Source organism: Leguminivora glycinivorella, chromosome Z (assembly GCF_023078275.1).
Source record: "Leguminivora glycinivorella isolate SPB_JAAS2020 chromosome Z, LegGlyc_1.1, whole genome shotgun sequence".
In the NCBI taxonomy this organism is placed as follows: domain Eukaryota; kingdom Metazoa; phylum Arthropoda; class Insecta; order Lepidoptera; family Tortricidae; genus Leguminivora; species Leguminivora glycinivorella.
This window is the reverse complement of record NC_062998.1, coordinates 33,860,236-33,870,953: the sequence shown is the minus strand read 5'-3', so window position 1 is coordinate 33,870,953 and position 10,718 is coordinate 33,860,236. Positions and strand designations below refer to the sequence as shown.

General features: G+C 37.1%; 1 protein-coding gene across 2 annotated transcripts in view; it reads left to right on the top strand.

Annotated features, from left to right (window-relative positions):
• The window catches only part of LOC125240562, a 104,793-nt gene that overhangs the window by 7,534 nt on the left and 86,541 nt on the right, over positions 1–10,718 (top strand). The window contains exons 3-6 of one of the 2 annotated variants that reach the window (XM_048148494.1): positions 100–307; positions 8,393–8,506; positions 9,764–9,876; positions 10,508–10,648. In XM_048148494.1, coding sequence (XP_048004451.1) covers positions 100–307; positions 8,393–8,506; positions 9,764–9,876; positions 10,508–10,648 — 576 coding nt within the window. Of the gene's footprint in view, positions 1–96; positions 308–8,392; positions 8,507–9,763; positions 9,877–10,507; positions 10,649–10,718 lie in introns of both variants that reach the window. The other variant, XM_048148493.1, reaches the window with a different exon arrangement.

Genomic DNA, 10,718 nt, shown 5'->3' with positions numbered 1-10,718 from the left:
ATAGAATTATGTAACATGTGGTGTTTATTGCATACTACTGGATTTTCTTATTTTTTTGTCTTATTTAGTTATTTAGATTTTCGTGTTGTCTTACAGAAGGAGGAGTCGACGAGTAACACGGGAGAATCAGTAAAAGATGGCAATATCCTTTCACCCGCTTCTATCAGACGGAAATCGCAAATGCGAGACCGATCCGGTACGTGGGGCTCCCAGGGAACTCGATTTGAGAAAGAACCTGCGAAGAAAACACAATTCCGCAAAGACAAAGATGTCCGACGCAGCAGTGATGACAGGAGGCAAAAACGAGGTAAGTTAACCATCACTTCAAATTGTGAAGGAAAATTAATGTGGCTATCCATTTGAGAAGGGTTATTTTACTTCGTGCGGATAAAGACTTCACCAGAAAAGGATCCTTATGATCAAATCACTTCGGTTTAAAGACATTTATTTCTCACTTAAGGACAGGAATGTCGTCATGTAAGGGCCAGAACACAAGTGGTTACGAATAACTTTGCCTGAATAGGTAGTTGAATATAATTCTAATGCTTAATGGATAAAAAACCGACATTTATGTACTTAGTGTCTATACTCTAAATGTACTAGTGGTCTCACGCTGGGCCACTTGTAGGGTTGCAAAAAAACGGTTTTTTTTCTGGCTTGAAAAAAAACATGAAAAAAAACCGTGAAAAAAAACAGTTTTTTTTCTGGAGTATGTTTTTTTTCTAAAGTACAAATCTCAAAATTTGCAAGTAGTTAATACTTTTATACGGTTTTTTAGACTTAATGTTAACTATTAAACGAATTTAATCAAATAACTTTAATTTCTGGTCTTATAAAAGTAAGTTTTACGAAATTTGTAGTTGGTAGTTGTCACTATTTACTGTTGGCAACACCACCGCCTCTCCACGCTACACGCAGCATCGGGGATTCCCCAATAAACGTTTGTATACTGAATGTTAATTGAATTAAAATGTACCTTATTGTTATTGAAACACGTTACAACTCACGAAAAACCGTTATTGTCGTATTATTTGTTCATCTGAAAAAAAACCATATTTAGAAAAAAAACCATGGTGCTCGGTTTTTTTTCATGTTTTTTTTCACAATTCTGAAAAAAAACATTTGGTTTTTTTTCTATTTACAACCCTAGCCACTTGTCTTTAATTGAGGTAGATAGGTAGACTTCCGTGCTGATAATAAAACAGCTTAACCCTTTTTCGCATAGGAAGCTGTTTATTGTTGATACCATATTCAACTATAGAGTCCATAGGGACAGCTAATTAAACTTAAAACATTTTTCCATGAAAGTAAAAGATAGGGCGTTTCCATAGTATTTTTTTCATGATTATCGCAGTAACAGTAGACAATTTTATGCAGTACCTACTTGTTTATTTAAAGTAGGTATCAATGTCTTAATTAAAACAAAATCTATTTTATCTTGTAGAATTGTATCATGCGATTCATGTTTCAAAGTTTTAAGTAGAAATGACCTCGTGTTATTTTATTACATACTAGCTTTTACCCGCGGCTTCGCCCGCGTAATAAAAGTATTCATTAAGATTTTCATTTGGATCCGTAGGGACCGTAGGTTTCTCTGTAGGTATATTTATCTGCGATTATTTCGATTGCACATAATACTTTTGCTTGCAATGATTGTAGAAATATTACACATCGACCACAGCGTAGGTAATTCTATATACGCTGGGGAAACCTTTATAAACATCCCACATAGCCCGTATTTCGACACTATGATCGGTGGGTAAAAAGTACTTTTTTCTATTATCCCTTACAATTTTTTACATTTTGCTTATACTTATCGCAAACGTAATCTTCAAGCAAGCAAACAACGATCGTCTTAGAGCACATTGATTGTAAGAGACCGCCGACCGATTATCCGTATCCCGCTAACGATACCCATATTATCCGTATCCGTATCCGTATCCGTATCGCTATCGCTATCGCTATCGCTATCGCTATCGCTATCGCTATCCCTATCCCTATCGCTATCCCTATCGCTATCCCTATCGCTATCCCTATCGCTATCCCTATCGCTTTCCCTATCGCTATCCCTATCGCTATCCCTATCCCTATCCCTATCCCTATCCCTATCCCTATCCCTATCCCTATCCCTATCCCTATCCCTTATCAAGATGTTTAATGATATAACACTTTAAGTTCTCGCGCTTTGTACACATATTTAAAGTCACATACAGGTCGAACGCGATTAACATTATTTTTACCTTTTTTCCCAACGTTTCGGCCAGGTTGCACTGGCCGTGGTCGCGGAAGACTGACGTCCCAGCAAAATGTCACCGGAGATGTAAACAACACAAAACTACCCGATATTAATTTATATAAATGTTCGGGGTAGACAAATAAATATAATCTACCCGCTTTTAGTTAATGTTTATTTCCCAGCATGTTTATTTTAAAGGTAAAAATAATGTTAATTAATCGCGTTCGACCTGTATGTGACTTTAAATATATGTTTAATGATTTCTTATCAAGTGCTAAAATATAAAGTTTCATGGTTTTATCATTTAAAATTAAGAAATCCCATACAAACTTTCAACATCTTTTTCAACCCCTTCATCCCTTTTTTTCGAAATAAAAAGTAGCCTATGTTCTGTCTCAGGGTCTAAAGATTGTCTGTTCCAAATTTCATCAAAATCGGTTGCGTGGTTTAAGCGGGAAAGCGTAACAGACAGACAGACAGAGTTACTTTCGCATTTATAATATTAGTATGGATGGATGGATATTAGTATGGATAGTATGGATTGACTGGCCTATTGATATGTCACACCTAGGGCTTGCAATATCGGACGATTTTCAATTCCGGAACTGGTTTTCGAGATTGGACTTCAATTCCGGAATTCCGGAACTAGTTCCGGAATTGAACAATTTTTTTTGGTTTGGTTTTCTGGTGGGTTTTTGATGAAATAAGACAATTTTAAATTGAAATTTATTATTAATCGACGTTTAAGACAATAACTCCGTACCTGAAAGGCATATAACACTGAAATTTTCATTTTAGTAATTTTACAGGAAAGCCCATTTTGTGTCAAAATCGGTCTTGCAAGTTATTTCGAACTACAGTTAACGATACAAACGACGTTTTAGTGCCAGTTTTCTGGTAGTGGTCAACGTTAAATTTTTTTTTTATCGATTGTCCATCGAAATAATATAAAAGTAATAATTTACAAGAATGGCATAACGTCTTGTTCACATAACTGTAATAAAAGAAATATTGAATTACCTTTATCAGACTCGAGTAGGGACAAAAGATATCCAAGCTAGCCCAAAAAGACAGATTTTATGATTTATTCCTAGGTACATGTACACCTTAATTTTTTGTAAAAAAAAATCATTCTTTTCATATTCATTATTTTCCATACATTTGCTTCTCAAATCCTTTGATTTTGTGGTAAGTGGTAATAGACTTAGATAGAGTTTAGTAAAATATGGACACGTCTTTGTGAAAAGTGTATAAAGTAACTACTACGTTATGCTTGTGAATGAATGTAATACCAAATACTACGATTGGCGTCTGAACAGACTTTATGAAGTAAAATTTAGATTATTACTGAAATTTAAGTTCGATCTAATAAATTGAGCATAAATAACGCTAATAAAATAATAATGTACCTAATGTTATTTATATTTAATTGTCCTTCAGTATAGATAGCATAACACTCAACTCCCGGCTAGTAATTTTAAATTATCACAAAACACAACTTTCTACAGCAAATATTTACTTTAAACTGATTATATATTTCACTTATTAGCTAAAACAATTGAGAGCAAAACCAGAAAGTGACAATGGTATAATATTAGCGGGTTAAACTACACTATCTCGCTCTAACTAGCCCTGGATGCAACCTTTTGGTCATAAAATAGGCACTACCTGAATCCGAGCAGTGTCTAACTTATGAATTTACATATCTTTTATAGACGCGGTGGTAGTTTTGTAAAATAACCAGGCTGATATTACACGTTTTCGTCCAAAAATATATCTTTTTTTAATTCCGGAATTTTCGAGATTATGTGTTTCAATTCCGGAACTGTAATATCGGAAAAATTGTCCGAAATTCCGGAATTTCGTGATTCCGGAATTCCGGAATGCAAGCCCTAGTCACACCCTAAAGAATCGGGACTGTTAAAGGTTTACGAATTTCATGTCTCAGTTTTCTGCTTAATCTATGATAATGTTATAACTATTATTAGAGCAGCGATGTATTGGTCAACTTCAAAAACAGATACCAATAGTGTAGATAAGATATGCTAATGGAATTTAGATAAACATCTAATTTATACCGGCCTATTCAATTGTTAATACTGTAATAAGGGTTCTGGAGTAAATGTGTTGTAAATATGTTATTTATTGTGCTGAGGTACTCGTTGTAGAATGCCGATGTTTGGCAGAGAACCGCGATTCTATTATACACATTTAAGCCACTCCGGTACCGCCCGCGTATTTTGGCGCAGTTCCAAGACTGCGTTGTTTTAACGGGACTTTAACAAATAATATTTTCGACAATAAACAAAATATTTCACAGTTTTCTCTTTGAGTAACGCCAATAAAACTCGAACGTTGTCTAAGCAATTGGTTTCAGCGTTCATCTAGTAATAAATCGTGTTATCATTACGTCACGGAAGTTGTATTTATAGAAATGACTACATCATCAGCCAGCTTGTCAATATGAGTCGTTTGGTTACCTAAGATGAAAATTCGAATGTCCAACAATCGGACTTGCTCACACACTGCGACTGTACATATTGGAGGTTTAGTGGAATTTGTATTTTTATGCTTTTGTAGATCTGGTATCATGATAAATACATATCGTAAACGTATACGGCATTGATACACATTAGGCCCGTTTTGCGAGACAGATGCTAGTTTAATGTCCCTCAATCCTGGAAGGACATTCCCATGTTTATTCCCATTTGCAACATAATTATGTTTGCATCTTAGTTACTTATGGATATTATCTATGGGTACATTTACACATCTACACATAAATAAATAACTATATTATTATATGACTAAAATATCGTCTATTATTTGCGTCAAGATTTAGGTTTCTGAGGCGGACTTGTTATCCAAATGAATGCTTCTTTTGGGTACAAAACTATGTACAGAAAGAGACAAAAAGTAATAGCCTATGTCACTCTCCATCCCTTCAACTATCTCCACTTAAAAAATCACGTCAATTCGTAGCTCCGTTTTGCCGTGAAAGACGGACAAACAAACAGACACACACACTTTCCCATTTATAATATTAGTATGGATTAGTATGGATACCATAGTAATAGATAACATGTTAATTGTCGTGCGCATACGTAGACTAGATACTACGTTACTACGCTAGTTACTAATTACATCACGAGTTAATTTTGTATCTGTTGAGTTCCTACTCAAAGGAATTACGTAAACTATACAAGATACAGCATAAGATTACTGGGTGATAGGATTTCGGCATTTATGGACAGGATTCTACTACGCAGTCGATACTATATGTATATATGTAGTACCTATACTACCTGTAATAGATAATAATATTGTACTACTTAGTAAAAAAAAAATTAATTCATCATATACCTAGTTTTGTATTTAATTATCTACCTCGTTTTGTAAAAACTCATGATAAACAAGATTATAGTCTCCTAAAGTAAATTCAGTCGTTTTTGCTTCAACATAGGTATGTTTTGACGACCGGTCTGGCGTAGTCGGTAATGACCCTGCCTGCTAAGCCACGGTCCTGGGTTCAAATCCCGGTAAGTGCATTTATTTGTGGGATGAACCTAGCACACCCATAGTACAATATTCAACCAAAAAGTCCCCAAATATTTATTTATTTATTATTTTAAACTTCTGTTTTCTTCGCCTATAGCAAGAAAAAGGATGAAGTCATGTTTACGCACAAACATGATTTATATATGGACACCATAATGGGCATGCAATTGCGACTGTAATGGACGAACACTAGATCGGCGCTTGCGTTCTTTTGTACTGTTGCTGTTGTGTTTAGCAGTGAGCCGTAGTAACGGTAACGGTACCTGTTGCATTGCGTACCGTTTCTACGCATCAATTGCACACCTGTGTGCGTAGCCGAATGCACAGACGCTCACGATAATATCTCTTTCGTAGCTATCTATCTCTATCGCTCTTCCGTATCGGTCCTACCGGTGCGACAGAGGCAGTTGCGTATCATTCGCCACGGAACGTCAACGACTGTACTCTTGGCTACATGCTCTGCTGGTATTCTTTTTGATCTCAATTGTGTTGTGAATTTCGTTGACTGGTTGAGCGCGAAACGCGAGTGCCTGTCCTTTCATACAGGTTTCAAATGAAAATTACTTCAAAATAACATTTCAAAAATTTATTTTAGGTGGCGAGGAAGTCTACTTGTCATTGATTTGACTAAAATGATACTTGGTATTTGATTATGAAAAAAAAAACCTTTTTACTACTATAAATCATAAGGGTTACATGTTTCCGGGTTATAAAAACATATTCCGTAACGTGATGTAACGTATCTCGTGCAACTATGGCAAGTGTGTCGCGCCGGCGCTCAGCCGCGTCCCACTATGTAGATTCTGACACAGATTCCTCGCGGAAAATGTAGCTTTCCTTGTAATGAATGCCGCTTATTGTTTTCATTGAGTGACATAGTGCGACCGTAGCTTTGGTATTAGTTACGGGTGTATCCTTGTGGTTCCGTTTAGGGAAAATAGTGCAGGAATACGATAGCTAAGGTCATTTTTGTCGTGTACGTATCTAATGTGATGTAATGAACTTTATACCTATTCCTGTAAATACTTAGAGTTGCGATGTAAATAGTTCGGATATCGCAGACAAGTTGCTGTGCCATATTTCGGTTTAGTTTATCAAAATATTTGATTAAGCAGACGTAGTACAGTCGACTACAAAGGGATGTATCCGTTTTTTCACCTTATTAGAATACAATAAGGTGAAAAAGTGGATACATCGCTTTGTACTTAGTCGACTACAATACTGTACTAATTTACCCTGTTAGCTGCTTCATACGCCATGGGCAAAGTAAAATGAAATAGAAGGTTCATGGTCTGGCGAATGTTACTAACGGCCGCCGACTACGATAAGATCATACATTTAATTGTGGTTTAAATTAGTTAAATTGCAAATTTTTATAACATTTGTCAATGTTACCGTAAATAAGGGTTCCTATTGTACCTTTTTGGCACGGAACCCTAAAAACTTGATGTGTAAATCTTATTAAACTTTGCAAATAAGGTCAGTGTGGACAAGACCGGCATACTTTATTTGAAATAAAGTTTTAGTGGATAAAACTAGACTATTAAAGTAGTCTGGAGTGATCCGCATGGTCCTATGGGATAGCAAATTTTATATTCTACACGGCTTTCATAATACTTTGGTGAATTAAATTTAACTTATGTGATAAAAATCACTTTTTTTAAGGCTCGGCGGGTTGACCGTCCCCACGCGCTGAGTACGGAAAGACCGTCTAGTGCTCGTTGTCGCGTAATTTCATATGGAAATAAGAATCAAAATCATGTTCATTGTTATATTATGTAATAACAAGGAGTAATGTGATAGATATTAAAACAAATAATGTTGATATTTTCAGCATATCAGCATTTTTCTATTTATAAGGCAAGACCGTGCCCCTTAAATGAGGTTGATAACCTTCTTTTTCAGGTCCAGACAAAAGCAAAGCCGAAACTTATAATTAAAATTAACCTACAACACCCGTTTAAACTCGACTTATTTCCCATAAAGCCTAAAAAAGGTGCCTTACTCTTATATGTCGGTCTTTCCGACTAGGCACAATTTCGAAGTTACATATTTCAGGACATAAAAAAAAATTGAACGCGTTTTAAGAGCATTAATTGTACTAGACAGGAATAACGATTATTAAATTACTACGTTACATACATAATGCACAAATATTATTAATATTCCAACTGCTAATATTTTATTTGAATTTTTTGCGTAACCTTGTTGAACTCGATGGTCGAGTTCGAAACACGAATCAAGTTTTTTGTTAACTAGTGTTCGTCCTATTGAAGACCAATGGATTAAGGATGAAAAACTGATATACCTTCGGAGGTGTAAGAAGTGATAGATATATAAATACTTACAAAAGTTATATCCAGTAGACGGTCTTTCTGGGTAGACGGTCTTCTCCACACTGACCTTATGTTAGTTTTCATATTATACAGGTTGCACTGGCCGAAATGTCGGAAAAAAAGTAAAATAATGTTATTTAATCGCGCTCGACCTGTGAGTGACTTTAAATATGTGTGCAAAACGCGAGAACATAAAGTGTTATGTCAGTTTGTATAGTGTGCTCCGGACAGACAATTGAGAGCGTTTTTTGTATATTTTCAGAGCAACGGCTGGATGCGGCGATCACGCGCAGCACGCAGTCGGTCGGGGAGCGCAAGCGGCGCGCCTCCAACGATGACGGCCAACCGCACCCTATGTACCAGCAGACCATACACGGTAACTGTCTACAGTTTTTGCCATTCATACATAACATGCCATGATTTGTCAAGGCTCAAGCCTCTGCCAGACCTTGAAGATAACGTATAATCGTCACCTGAGTTGATAAAAAGGTGGACGCCAGGCTCCTTCACAACCTGGACCTAACAAGCTATTAGGTACCCGTTTATCACCACTAGGTTTGGTGTATCCAGTGAACGCGCATATTTCTTAAATCTAACCTTTATATGGCAGTGACAGGTTAAGAATTTTACCATCCCCTTTCTTCCCGTGAGCCATAGAAGTGGACTTTGGGATATGGCTTAAATAGTAGCGTAGGCGAGAGGCAGGCAACCTGTCAATGCAATGTCACAATTTCGTTTTCTTTCAACCCCTTAGTTACCAAGAGTGGCACTGAAACTTGAGTAGTTGCATGTGCTCTGCCCGTATGTATGTAACCTTTATATGATGACCATACGACACAAGGATTTGCACCGCAAAATCCGTCCTTTTTTGATAGTATAACTATTCTGTGCAAAAATTGATAAGTCTACTGTAAATTATGTAATACATCATTTGCACCACAGAGCATTAAGTACTACTTTGACTCCTATTAGAAAGCACCGCCCGTCGCCAAAGAATGGGCGGTAAATATGTACAAGGCTGCAATTTCTAGTTCAGATGTTAAAAATACGTCTGCAATATATTGGACTGTTTTGATCGTTGTATTATTTCTTTTCTTTTCTCTATAATATCCGTACATTTTCAAGACTAGTTACAGTAGTCTTGAGAATATACAGATTATTTTTGTACGATATTAAAAGGGCTCCGTCATTCGAACCGGTACAAGGGTATTAACAAAAAGGAAACTTCGTTGTTGTTATTTAAATTTTTGTATCAAAAGCATCAATATACAAAGTGTACATCAATTTATTATGCTGTGTAACAATTATCCATACTCATCAGTAATTTCTACAGAATGTATCGCTTTTTTTCCTTTAGGAGATTTTTGACAGTAAAGAAACTCCTATACTTGCAATTTAGAAATTTATACGTTTATATGGGATGCAAAGGCTTGATGTTTACAGACTGATCACTTGATGAAGCTGGCAAAGACGATGAAAATAACAATATTATAAATGTGATGAAAGTTAAAAAATTACGTATATTTGGTTTAGAGCAAGAGTACTTCTGCATTGTTATGGAATTGAGTAAATCATCACTGAAATCTCATTTTGAATAGTTCCGCTCAGAAACTAAAATCGTTTTTTGTCAAAGGTACAACCGGGGTGAGCCGCAGGCCGGCACTCTTCGACATCTTCAAAACAAAGCCTCGCGGTGACACCAAGAAGCAGCCCTCAATCATAAAACAAGTGAAAGCTGCTGTGCAGGTGAGATTACAAAACTTTGCTTAGATGGCGCCACTTAACCATTAAAGAGGGCGTACCGCGAACCTTGTTTGAGGTATTACCCCTTTGTCGCACTTGTAAATTCGCACGTAAGCGCGATAGGGAAGTAACACGTGATTCGCGGTAGGCCCTCTGTAAGGGTTTCCTCAAACCAGTCCAAAAATCGCCCGTTAGTATGAAGACGCTTACGGCCCAGCCACGACATTGGTCTAAGCGCGACAGCGGTGAGTGGCGGCCATACATTGGAGCGAGACACAGCGATGGGACTTTTCATTCGCACGTATGGCTGCCGCTCACCGCTATCGCGCTTAGACCAATGTGGTGGCCGGGCCGTTACGCGTCCACGTCGCTGAACGCTACTAGCGTACGCATGTTGATAGTGTTGATACTAACGAGCAATTTTTGGTCGGCGAAAACCGATTCCGCGTCGATGGGTTCGGGAAGACCCTAAACAAACCGCTTTGATACATCAATGTCACAGAAAAAACCTTAAAAAAAAAAAAAAAACAAGGCATACTATCATAGAGTTTTCATAAATGGATATCGATTTATCTATCATTTATTTGACTGTGCTGCACGTGTGTTAAAATTAAAATAAGCACAACATTTTCAGATCATGACGAAGACCACCCCAAGTAAAGATGCGAGTAAACCCGAGGAGACAAAGACGGAGGCAGGTCCGTCGGCGCCAGGCACGCCCGCGGTCAAGGCACGCGACGGCTCTGCTCATCCACACCCCGGCAGCGACACCAGGGTAACTACTCTACTGAGCTATATTACGTGTAGTCTGTGGCACCTACCTCAGCAGTTCTCAAAAAGTTTGT